The 13396-nt window shown below is 41.0% G+C and overlaps 1 protein-coding gene across 1 annotated transcript in view; it reads right to left on the minus strand.

The window, feature by feature from the left end:
* Window positions 1–9506, minus strand: part of LOC124137497 (sodium/myo-inositol cotransporter 2-like) — a 62884-nt gene extending 53378 nt beyond the window's left edge. The window contains exon 1 of the mRNA XM_046503829.2: window positions 9307–9506. Coding sequence (XP_046359785.2) covers window positions 9307–9384 — 78 coding nt within the window. The 5' untranslated portion in view covers window positions 9385–9506. The remainder of the gene's footprint in view (window positions 1–9306) is intronic.
* Between the last annotated feature and the right edge of the window lie 3890 nt (window positions 9507–13396).

A 13396-nucleotide genomic window follows, 5' to 3' on the forward strand; every position in this document is an offset into this window, starting at 1 on the left:
TGGATCTGAAAAAGTGCGCCCGGTAAAGTGCACTCCAACTTGGCCACAATGCAGTTTAACGGGCGCAGCTTCGTCTGCTACAAACAGCTCAATTACTGCGCTATAGCGCTGTCGCTGTCTCGCTATACCGTTACAGTGGCTCACGCTCGAATGCTCAGGGAGCTGACACGCCTTGGAGATCCAACACCCCCTTTTCGATCCTTGGGGTTAGCCTGGTTACGGCTAGGGTTAGCCATTTTCCACTCTTGTCACAGTGATTCCTATAATCCAATGAGTGTAATCCTATTTGAGCAGTCCGTTTTAACACGTTTCGTCGCTCATTTGGTTACTCAGTTTGATGGACAGTACCTCCAAAAGATGAATCGAGAGGGTGTGACTTCAGTAACACACATGCGCAATTCATTGTTTACTTCATCGCGCATGCGTGTTAATGAGGTGCTAATGATCCGTTAAACGAGCACTAATTACATGTGATGGTCCAGTGGTATAGTGTAGGCTAATTAAATGTTCTAATTAGACAAGCCGTTAAGCCGGGAAAGAGCTAATTGGATCTAAAAAAGTGCGCCCAGTAAAGTGCACTACTCCCGAAAACTTGGTGAAATTGTGACACGATTGCATTCTTCTAATGCACTGCCGCTTTTAGTTTGAAATTGGCGACAGTTCAGAAAAAAAATTGTCATGAGATTTTAAATAACTAATTTGTATTATGTCCAATCCAACATGTGACCTGTTGTTATTAGTACATATAGAACTATACTCATTAAGAGAGAACCTTAAAAGTCAATGTACTTTATAAAATTTTGTTGACGAAATTTGGGTTTGTCCATGAAAGCATCTACATGATGTTACAGAGCACTAACTATGTTTCATTTTATACAAAGTGACCAATACCTTCTGCAAAAGCTCTTCTTAGCGTATGTCAATTTAATCTTAAAAATAAAGTTATAGGCTTTATTTGTAGATTTTGCTAAGGCTTTTGACTCGGTGAAAAGGGTTAACTTGTGGTCCCTCTTTCAAAGACATGGGCTTTGTACGTAGCAAAACTGGAAAGTTATTGCGTTCTTTATATAAAAAATGTGAAGGTGTGTGTTCGGAACAATGGCGCTATATCGGATAATTTTATAAGTAACATGGGTGTCAAACAAATATATATATTAATTTCTTTCTATTATATTTTTTCATAAATGAATGGGCATATCAAATCCAAAATAATTGCACTAGTGATATATGCTACATCCATAAACTATTAAATTAGTTTTGCTTCTTTCACGCTGAAGATATAGTCAAAGTCATGTTCTCGAGCACAATACCCGGCTTCACTATGCACAACAGAGTGGAACAAATATTTTGTGAATGTGCTAACGTGACCAACTTTCAAACTCCAACAAACAAGACTGAAATGCAACTGTTTAATAAGCATGTGATCTGTGCTGCAGCATATGGTTCAGTGAAATAGGAATATGTAAAAGTGGTTCAATATTTTGAGCCACAATTTAACAACATAGAGGAAAGGTAAATACAAAAACATCATCACTGTTTAAAATATAATTTTCCATAGATAGCACCAATGTCCCATAATAATGCTTCGTTTATCTTTCATGTTTGTCAGAATTGTAAAATGGGTTTAATATTTCAACATTTGACTAAAATAATGAAAATTCAAATAGTATTTTTCTTACGTCACAAGAATGATAACAGTAATTGTAATTTATGATTTTATGCACCATAATTTAAGTCTTTTGTGCGGCGTTAAACAACAAACAAACAAACAAACAAACATTGAGACAGTATGTTTCTTTCCCCGTAAGACATGTCAACTATCAGGTTATCTGGAGGAGTTGTGGCCCTTCTATTGAACTCTCTCCTATCTTAGAAGCAGTTATGCATCCTGTCCGTTGACTATGGCAGATTTAGCTTGATGATTGTTTTCGAGCTATGTTTTAAATGTCTTTAGTCGTCTGTTGTAATGTGTAGTCATCCTGAATCATGGAAGCTATACCTGGTGACAGCAAGTCAACTCCACCTCGGCAAATGAGAGACACATTCAATGCATCAACTCCACTTTCAGTATTCTTTCTCACATTAGATGTGTTGGAATTATTTGGCAGTGGATCCAAAACTTCATCAAATGTTAATTGTGGTAGGTCACATGTATTCAAAGTATCACTAATCTGATCAATACTGGCGCCGTCAAACTGGCAAAGTCGTCTTTATGAATAGGCTGCCCTTCATCTACTGCAAACCTGTCAATTTCAACAGATGTAACCGGGGGACAGGAGGGACATAAATCTTGAAGAGAAAACATCAACTGCCTCTATCTTCTAGGATCTTCTTGTTGTCGTCAGGATACCTCGGATCATAATAGAATTTGACATCATCAGGAGAAGAACTTGTGACAGAAGACGTTAAAATGTGTGGGTGTGGGTGTGGGTGTGGGTGTGGGTGTGGGTGTGGGTGTGGGTGTGGGTGAAATACTACATTTTATTTAGTGAACCTATTGAGGTTTATAAAACTATTTTATAGAAAGTAATTGTGAAATAACTTACCCTGCAACACATCTACAATCTGCCTCATATACTGTGCCACTTTCCTTGTCCAAGCACACACACACTGGGTAAGTTGGTTTACTCTCATCGAGTTTAGGTTTACACAGGGCTTTGTAGAAACAAAATGGATTGGAAACATCAAAACTTGCAAAATAGACATTGAAGAGTGGAGGTTCCTTTGCTTCAAACAAGTTGCAGCCTTCTGTTGATTTGTGGTATTTAAGCTCATTCCTGTCAATGATTTGTATACCAAGAATGAAATATTCTTTCCACTTATCAAGAGTTAAACTTTGGGATCGCTCCAAACATTTGGATAATTTAATTTGCAAATGTCTCAGACGTTTTGGCAACTGCTCATACGATTTTAGAATATTTTCTGTGAAAGAATCCCGAGACGTTGTTGTGTGTGACTTCAAGCTCACTATTACGATCAAGATGAAGGTCGGACACTACCTTGTTTTGCAGATCACGTTTCACATTTCAAGAAATTGAAAGCTTCACAAATATTTAAGAGTAGATTATCTTATCCCATCATCAAGTGGTTTACAGTTACACAAACAGAGGGCGAGTTCTGACAGTATTTGTGTTTACCGCCATACTTTCCTCAACATGGAAGTAGACTAGTGTAGAAAATAGGTCACAAGCGATTAGGGAATTCACGAATATGGGCTATCGTCATAGCCACACCAAACAGCAAAATCTAATTAAGTCATATTTAAAGAGTTTAGCTAAGAGGTACATGGCGGCCAACAGCATCCAAGAACTCCATAGGGGTCTTTTGTCCTTGTCTGACCTGGTGCCGGAGACTAACAAGTCTGTTGGCAGCTTCTCTATTAACTCGTTTCCTGTTGGGTAGGTCCACTCGAGAAGTCAATCAATGCCATCTTACCTTGTCTGCTGATTCAATTATCTTGATGACCTAAAGAAATCTGACGATGTTTTGTTGACCAAGAGGCAGGGTCTTGTTGAGACGGTTGTGGAACCCCTCTCACTGATTGTTTGTACGAGATCAACCAGTCAGGTGGTGGTTCTACAGTGGCAGAGAAAGCGTGAATCTTTAGCCACTCATTTCATTGAATTCAATGAGTCTCTGAACTTATAATTCGTAATTGCGCTGTACCTTTATATCCTGTTGAAACAGGACCTCCCCTCCTTTCCTTTCAGGTGAGGGCACACAACCAACAAACCAACTGAGGCATACAACCAACAAACCAGTCAGGCAAAGAAAACACCAGCTCATGGTAAACAAAAGGCTCAGATCACAAACAAAGTTGTAGAGTTCATTGCCATGGCATTGATCCAAATTACAAGCAGGAAAATGAGTGCCGAAGTCAAAGCCAAAATCTCATTTCAGTAAATATTGCCGCAGTTGAAAAATCAATTCCAAAAAGCCCACGAAGCTGGCACAACTCCAGTAACATTGTGGAACAGGGAAATAGAAAAGGCTTGGAGAGTGAGAAAGAAAGCCCTTAATAGGTCAAAAAGGGATAAATCAGCCTTCGCCCAAGTCCGAGCAGCCAGGGCAAAAGTATCTCATAGACGATACAAAAAAGAGTCATGGCAGACCTTCTGCAAATGCTAAAACACCCTGGAGCAAAATACACGCAATCAGGGGTATGTGTAAACCAACAAATATTCACATGTTATCCCACGCCCATACAGTCAAAGGAAAGGCCAACATTTTATCTGAGCACTTCTCATCCGTCAACAGCAACACAAATTGCAGCAAAGAATTCAAACAGGAACAAATTTCTAAGATATTAAAACAACCGCAAAGCAATCATCTGGTGAGGTGAGGTGAAATGGGGTTTAACGTCGCGTCCAAGATTATTGCGCTTATATAGCGACGTGCATGCACATGTATGTGTGTGTGTGGCTGCTTGTACTAGTCCGGACTGATGCCGATTTATAGTGCTAGCTCACTGAGATATCATGCCGCAGTTTAACATGGATACCCCACTCAGACACAGTATACTGACTCCGAGCCGACCAGTCCTTGTTTTAGCCCTTCAATGCCGAGCGCCAGACAGGGTAACAACAAGTACCATCTTTTAACGTTCCCAAATCACGTGTATCATAAGACACGTTAACGTCCAGTTGATCTTCCAGTTAGCTTACTTACTGTTTTTTTATGAAATAAGAGGACTGTATACGACATACGTCAGTCTGTTAACGACGTTATTATTTTAAGTTATTAAATTAATATTTTGAAAGAGACAGTTAAACATTTGTGACAGGGAGGACTGTATGGTAGTTACAGCAGACAGAATGACAGCCGTTGTCGTCGAGAGTTACGTGCATTATTTGGTTATTTTAACGGCAGTGGCCCTGCAGAATGTTATTATACCTTAAGAATTTCTGTGGCCAGCTACGGACATACCGTATTCGACGTAATAAGCGCCCCGCTCCAATAAGTGCCCAGGGCGATATTTGTTAATATATTGGCAAGTGAACAATTCCAATTAGCACCCCTTCCAATTGATCAATGTACACAAGACTTAGTTATTTGCATATGATACACACTTGTGTGTTATATGCACCCTTAATTATGGGCAATTTCATTCTGGAAAAATATATCTGTCGTACATAAACATTTCAAGTTGTCAGCTTAAACCACAAAATTTATCTGTCAACTCTGTTTTTTCCACCAAAATAATATTCTAATAAGATCCCCCTATTCCTAATTTTGAGAGCGCCCTGGGCGCTTATTACGTCGAATAGGGTAATTCAAAATCCCGTTCAGATTGAAGACTATGACCAGAACCAGTTCAGTAAACAGTTAACATTATCGATACTACTTTGCAGAGTTGTGGCAATACCAGTACATGGTTCTTTATTGTTGTAAAACGTAGCAATCACAAATATTTCAGCTATTAATCTGTAAAAAAATAAGTCTGGATATGGTGAAACGGATCAACCAAGTCACCGAGTCTGACCACCTATCCACTCAGTATCGAGAGTGCCCACACTGCCCCTGTAGCCTCGTACGACAAACAGGGGTCGCTGAACAAGAACCAAGCATATGCTTCTGAGACACCGGCTTATCTCCTGCGCCTCTGTCATTTGTACTGCAGCTAAAAAACATTGTTCAAATGCCCCGCGTAATTATGAGACAAAATATGTAATCCATAAAATCAACACAAACAACACCGATATTGTGTTAAGGAGTCGTGTTCAGTGTCTTCACTTTGGCGCTGATAGGGCTGGTTATATTAAGCTCTAAAAGCGGCGGAAAACCAGATTTAACTTTACGTATACCTACTACAAATGTTTATATGTGTTGGTGAAATGAGTTCACGGCGACCGAGTGATTACGGAGTTGCATCCCTTATCTCGCTCGTCCTGCACAACGATAGCCAATGTGCGGCGGTCGCTGTCGGTGAAGTCGGCGTTTTTCCATTAGTCTGTAATCTCGAACCAATCTTATGAAATTCTTTGTGCAAAATTCATGTATGTCAGTTATTGATTGCTTAAATTCCCTCGAGGATTTTAGTTACCTCTTACTAGTTTTAGGCGGAAAATAATAAAACACTTTGGCCTTAATTGTACATAGAACATATTGTGTAAAGTGCCGACTGTGCACATTAGCATGATGGTTTTAAAATGTAGTCAGTTAACATGTTAATCCTTGGTATCGGATTAAAGTTTGTTAAAAAGCACACTTTATAGCCTTGGCTGCCCTCTTGGGTTGAAGAGGGGGCACGGGCGGCCCAGTCGTCTAAGGCGCCGCGATATGCTGTGCAGATTTGGGTCCCTTGGGCACGCCAGAAACCTATGATTGTGGGTTCGAATACCGGTTCGCCCCGATTATGTTTCTAGGTTTGTCAGAACCATACCCGTGCTCGTGGGTTTCACCGAAGTGGTAAACGTCCGTGACCTGCATCACTTCGGGCTTTCCTCCCACATTGAGCTGACACGCCGTGATATAACTGCAATACTGTTAAAAGCGGCGTTAAACCCAACTCACTCACTCTTGGATTGAAGGACTACCCGAGGGGATGTTCCGACGTCCGCGCTTTGTCGCCCCTCCTTATTATAAGTGTGATCCGAAATATCCTCTCGGAAATTCTTCTTCGCACGGCAGCGTCTGTGAAGTTCAAAGACTCTCCAACTGCAACTCTCTGTCGTTCAGCCGGCGCCGTTGTAATTTTCCCGCTATTCACCAGGTGCCAATTCGGCGACCCTACAAATTAGGCTTCGGACTGCCTCGTTGACAGCGAGGGGAAATCCCCCTGAATCCCATCAAAATCTATGCAAATCAACTCAAGAACGTTCACACCTGTCTCTGAGGGTGTCAAGGATATATAGCAATCAGTGGTTTGCACTTGGCATTCTCGTGTCTAGGATAATTATTCAGTCTAAGATGTGATATGCACGTGGCAGCGAAGCAAGAGAGGAATGGTCAGTTGAGTTGCTAATAAAACATCGATCAAAGGATTAACCGATAAAACTATCTGATATTATCCATATGACTTTTGTCGGTTGTTATTACGATATTAGCATTTTGATTTCATTCTTTCAGTAACTGATCAAATTGTCCAATACGCTAATTGGACAAAATACAATTTAAATGTAAATCATCATCATGAAATCTCTAATTTCACATTTTTATGGACCAAGTTTAATATCACCTGTTCGTTTAACTGAATTCCTCGAAGGAAAACTATGTAGTTGTTAAACGTACATAATATGATGTTGACCAAAAGCTACTCTTTCAAGTTGTGTATGCATTAATTAAAAACAAAAAACACATGTCAGTTTGGCTGCAGCTCTTTTTTGAATACCTTGTTTGATAAAAAGCTTCTCATTCTTCGATCTTCCGATAGGTGTCACTTCGCGCTGCGCAGTGAGATCTAGAATAGCACCGACTACGAATCAAACTAGTCGAAATTACAGTCCATAGCGAATTTTGAATACGCGACGAAAAAGCCGATCCATAATTCAATACTTTCAAACTTAGAGCCCCGTTTCCCGTTACCGAACTGAACTGTTATTGTGTGGTGTTGATCATCCTTAAACTATCAGTTGGTGTACCGTCACGGAGCTGAGCTCCTGAAACTAGGGTGTTAATACATGTAAATAAAAAATGATGTACAACTTAGTAAAAGTTCACAGTTTTAATATTATCAGCTTGATGTATTCCGGGGTAGAATAGGTCTTCAGCAACACATGCTTGCCGTAAAAGGTGACAATGCTTGTCGTAAAAGGCGACTAACGGGATCGGGTGGTCAGGCTCGCTGACTTGGTTGATACATGTCATCGATCCCAATTGCGTGGATAGACTCTCATGATATCAATCACTGCATTGTCTGGTCCAGACTCGATTATTTACAGACCGCCGTCATATAGCTGGAATATTGCTAAGTCCGCCGTTAAACAACCAACCAACCAACCAATCAGCTTGATGTAATTAACGAGGGACAAACTAAAGTAACTGGCCGTCAAATTGTCACAGGCAAAGATCACCGATAAATGAACAATGAAATAACATGAAACTCATTAACTAAGCAACCGCATTGTTTGTTCATAACCGTAAACCAGCTATTTCAAAAACTGGCAAAAAGAACACTGACGCAAAGCTGATTAAACCGGCTGCGACCGATAAACACCTGGGGGTAAATTAACTCTGCACTCTAAAATAGGTGAATAACCTCGGCTTGGCTACATGGGGACTGTAGACCTTTCCCTGAACAGTCTCTTGGGCTAAAAAAAGAAATACCTCACTTCCTATGTATACAAGTATTTGACCTACTAAAGTTCTTGACTACCAGCAGTAATACGGCACTTGTCCCCAACTAGATAATCCTGAGAAAAATTTCACGTATTACTAGATGAAGAGGGTATACTTTTTAAATATAATACCATAGCCGACGAGGTTAGCGCAGTAACACCAGCAGCAAGTCAGCATAAGATCAATATACCCCATAATAACCTACTAGCGACGCTAAGGTCTACGGATCACACAGTAGCCGAGCGAATCGTCAAGGTCTGAGGATTCTCCACGTGGGTATAGCGTCTGAAGTCATTTCTGGTGTTCACTGTTGCTTCAACAGTGCTAAAACCATAATCACTTACTCCTCTTTCACAGTGAGCAGATATGCGGTGATGTAATGTTCAACCACGTCCCCAATTAAAGAGAACGCCAAACAGAAAACTCTTGAATGCATTTTACTAAACACTACTATAAACAGCGAAATCCGCGAAACAGTATGGGTAAGTAAGTGAGTGAATTGCGTTTAACGCCGCTTTTATATTGTATTTCCGATAATTCAGTTTATCAAGGCGTGTGCTTCATTATTCTTGGCTATGGAGCATACCAACTGGGAGCGTTTATCACGGTTTCATGGAACGCCAAAGGGACGCAACTCTCCACAATGTGACCAGGAAACCTGTTGATGACCTTCCCCAAAGAACGGAAATTGGAAGGCTTTTCACTACCAGTGTCGGAGAAACAAAACGGGTCACATTCTCCTTTAAAATTGTATCTGAATTCTCAATAACTAATTTAATAACCAATGAGATGAATGCACATCAGTCCACACAAACGTGAACAGAACCCATTAAATGTGTTATATATAAGTTCCGCTGACACAGAATGTCAAGGAAAAATTACAATAAAAATGAATAGGATAAATAACAAAGCCAACGGGAGATCATTCACACAGGTTGGTATAAATCCAATAAACGTGCCATGCGGGAAATATAGTCCCCCCATGTGGTATAACACGCACCAGACTTCAGATTACAAAATGGTACTTACGACGATTCCTATAGCCAAGACCAGTGCAAAGTACAAGATAAGCACCAGAATATCTATCCAGTTGATTAGGGTAGCCATAGCTCAGTGTCCTTTCTTTTGCAGTACGTCCACAAACACCCCATCTGTCCACCGAAGAACAACAATGTCGAAGCGTCCCAACCTTTGTCAATTGCGTGCCTTTGTTGCCTGACACTGACATCTTGACCTAGTGTAGATTGCTAACAATGAATACTTATATAAACATGTTACTTTATCTGAATCACGTCATGAACTAGACTGTCCCGACCTGATTACTACATGATCTTGTAATAAGGAGTGCACAGTTGTCCTACAATTACCTTTGTACATAAATGTTCTGATAAAGACATACGTACGCGTTGTGCGCATGGATACATGAAATAATCTACACAAGCAATTGTGTCGGGGATACTTGTTCCACTACTTTGGGACCGACCATTTGGAGGGGGTTGTGGGGATTAGATTTTATCGAAAAGAATAAATTGTCGCCAAAACTTCTTTTAAAAAATAATTATATGCTTTAGACTGAGGAAAAAGGAAATTATCTGCAACAAATAACATAGTTGCAAGTATTTTTCCAAAATAGTTGATTTTTTTTATCTGCATTTGCAGGTGTAGCTGAAAAAAATATCTGGTCTCCATACAAAATCACTACACTGGTATCTTGATTAGTTATATTTGGAATATATCGGAATTATATCTTAATTTTGTATGCAACTTGTTGAAGTTCCGGGTTACACGCTTACCGTTTTAACGAACAACTTGTGTCATCACTTATTCTCAGTGATCTATTCATATAATTTTCACCATTATTTTGCCTTTTACGACCGGTCGAATCTGTTTCGACGGATGGTGGAGAAAAGCTGTTCTCTGGCGTTGGCATTATGTATTTACTTGAACTGGGATGTTAACAGGTTAATTTTTATTCATTAGACATAATACGCTCACGTAACAGCCACGAGTACTGTATTCATTTGACGAACTATGAGTGAGTGAGTGAGTGAGTGAGTGAGTGAGTGAGTGAGTGAGTTGGGCTTAACACCCCTTTAGACACTATTTCTAGGCACAATGTGTATGTGAACCTAATTTCTGGTGTCCCTCACCGTGACATTGCTGTAATATTGCTAAAAGCGGCGTACCACCATACTCACTCACTTGAATAATACTTCATTTGTATCACGACGTGTCAGCTTTATGTGGGAGGAAAGCCCAAAGTGATGCTGGTCTAAGACGTTTACCACTTCGGTGAAACCCACGACCACGGGTATGGTGCTGACTCAAATTGAAACATAATCGGGGCGAACCCATGAACAAAGGTTTCTGGCGTGCCCAAGGGATGCATCTCTGCAAAGCGAATTGGGGCGCCTTAGAGGCGCCACCCACCATGAAGAAGCAGGAACATTTACCCTATTCTCGGTGGACGGAATTTCCTGATATAATATGAAGAGTGCCAGTAAAGCGTCAGACATTTTTGTATTCAGAATAATTTCCATCAAAAGCAGAAGTTTCGACACATTTGGTGTCTTGTATCTTTGTATATTTCTATGATAATATTCCACCCAGTCCTGGTGGTATATGTGTTATTCAAATGCCTGTGAATCCGATTGCACATCTAATTTCAATATTTATATAATACATCTTATCCATATTTGACTTATTGCCAAAAATCCGTTTCATGTGTCACGTAATGCCAACTAACAACATGTGACAAATAATCAGCCAGGTCATCCGTAAAAATGAGAGTATTTGACCAAAACTGAAACGTCAAAAAATCACACACAAAAAATTCATTATATAAAAAAACCCCATAAACTCTCAGTAACACGTATGTGTTACACGTGATGCGATGACAGTCTGGCACCGTTGTCTGATTCTCCCAATAAGAGTCTGGATGGTTGCCAAGGGAAGATTGTTCCACTCCTCAGTAAGAGCATTGTCGAGTTCCTGTAGAGTTGCGGGAAGGACAGGGCGTCGTGAGAGGGTGATCTGCAAGTCGTTCGACATGTTGGGTTCAGATGACGGGGACAATGCCCTCCTGCTCTAGGTAGGCATCAACGACCCTGGCTTGATGAGGTCGTGTGTTATCGCCCATGAGGACGAAGTCCGGTCCGATTGCACCAGCATATGGTATCACGTACACGTGTAGAATGTCCCTGTAGCGTACACCTGTAATCATGCCCCGCTTTAAATAGGACATGCAAATCAGTTCTTCCCGCTGTACTGATCCAACCCGAAATCATGTTTGAGCCCCCTTCATAGCAGTCATTTTCGGCTACGTTGGAATCCTGAAACCTTTCTCCTTGCATAAGCGATCTGTGAAGTCTAGACGACATCTCGAATCCTCAGTGAAAAGTACTGTGGCCCAGTCCTGGTCTGTCCAACTGACGCGGTCTTCAGGCCAATTCAAACGTGCCTGCCTGTGATGTCAGGTCAGTAGGATGCGAATGCATGCCCCCCGTGACCAGAGAATGGCCTCACAGAGACGATTACGCACTGTCTGAGAAGAAACGTTAACGCCCCTGGCATTCTGCAGGTCATTTCTGAGTGGTAGCTTTCATCCTTTATCAGGAGAAACCCGTCTTCCCGCTGTGTAGTGGAACACTGTCGACCATCTGTATATCGTTGGGTAGCTGGTCCGAACGTCTGATATTAATTTCACACCCTGCTGAACACACTTTGGCAGACACCAATGAAGTTGGCAACGTACGTTGTGTTGACCCAGTTTCAAGCATGCCCATGCATCGGCCTAATTATTCGGTCTTCAAACGACGTCTTTTTTTTCTTTGTCTTTTTTTTGGGAGCGGGGGGTGGGGGTGGGGGTGGGGGGTGGGGGGTGGGGGGGGGGGGGGGGGGGGGGGTCATAAGTGCATTAGGCTTTGCAATCTTTAGTAGCAAATGTTGTTGTGCTCTCTGTTTTCAAGCATTTCGTGCACATCGCGCCTCTGTCTCTTCATGAGGTCCTGTAGGGGTTACCCAATCATTGTGTACCGGGATATTTACAATCTTTATATTTTGGATGATTTTAAGCATATTTTAACGTGTTTAAATTCTGAACATGTATAGATTGTGGGAATGTGTTAAGGTGGTGTTTAGGCTGTGAGGCGATAGCTAATTTCATGTGTTTAGACCTAAGTGGGTATAGATAGAACACATCAAATGTGAATTCCGTATAGGATTAAGCACATTTCTAATCATGTTCAGATCTAAACATGTCGTTACTTTCTAAACACATCTTTTACGCTGTAATGTTTGGGAAGTGAAAATGGATGCGGTACACAGTCTTGTTCTTACCAGAGTTATTGGAGTTATTCCCCTTTGACCAATTGCAGCTATAATGCTTTATGGGTTGATAGCAAGTCGATTCTCAGTTCATTAGATATGTCCAGGAAATATTTGATCGATGTGGATAAAGTATGTGATGGCGGCCTGTAAATAATGGAGTCTACATCAGACAAATAAAAGGAATAGTGCTGCTCTATGAGCAACGTCCTACGCCGCTGGTACGAAAGATCATGACACGCATCAATCGAGTCATCGAGCCTGACTAACCGATCCATTGGGTAGTCTCCTACGTCAGGCAAGAGCTGGGACGTATTCTAACTCGGGTTTCCAAGGGAACTGTAGGAAATGTATTGAAATGTTCAAACAGTTAGTGTCATGTACGTACAAAACTCATGATTAACACCCTCTTTCCAATGACACCAATTATAAAAGTGATACTTTTGAAGTGATATATATATCACTTTTATAATTGGTGTCATTGGAAAGAGGGTGTTAATCATGACTGCTCTGTACGCGTTCTTTTCCATTTTTGTCCCCCCCCCCCCCCCTCCCCTATCGCGTTCAACTGGCTGTCACTTATAGACAAACGGCCCAAACAGACCAACTACTCAAACAATGTACTACTTTAACTAGTTCACTTTGTTATGCCCCCAGTTGAAAGTAAGTGAGGCTTAGAACTTTTTGACCAGCCCTGGTATAACCTTGAACATGGACAGGGCAGGCAACGCAAGTCAGTTATTATTCTCACTCAGCCTCACAAAGCTGTTCATCCCAATCAGATGTGGAACTC

The sequence above is a fragment of the Haliotis rufescens genome, unplaced genomic scaffold (genome assembly GCF_023055435.1).
Source record: "Haliotis rufescens isolate VD_foot unplaced genomic scaffold, xgHalRufe1.0.p SCAF_7, whole genome shotgun sequence".
Lineage (NCBI taxonomy): Eukaryota > Metazoa > Mollusca > Gastropoda > Lepetellida > Haliotidae > Haliotis > Haliotis rufescens.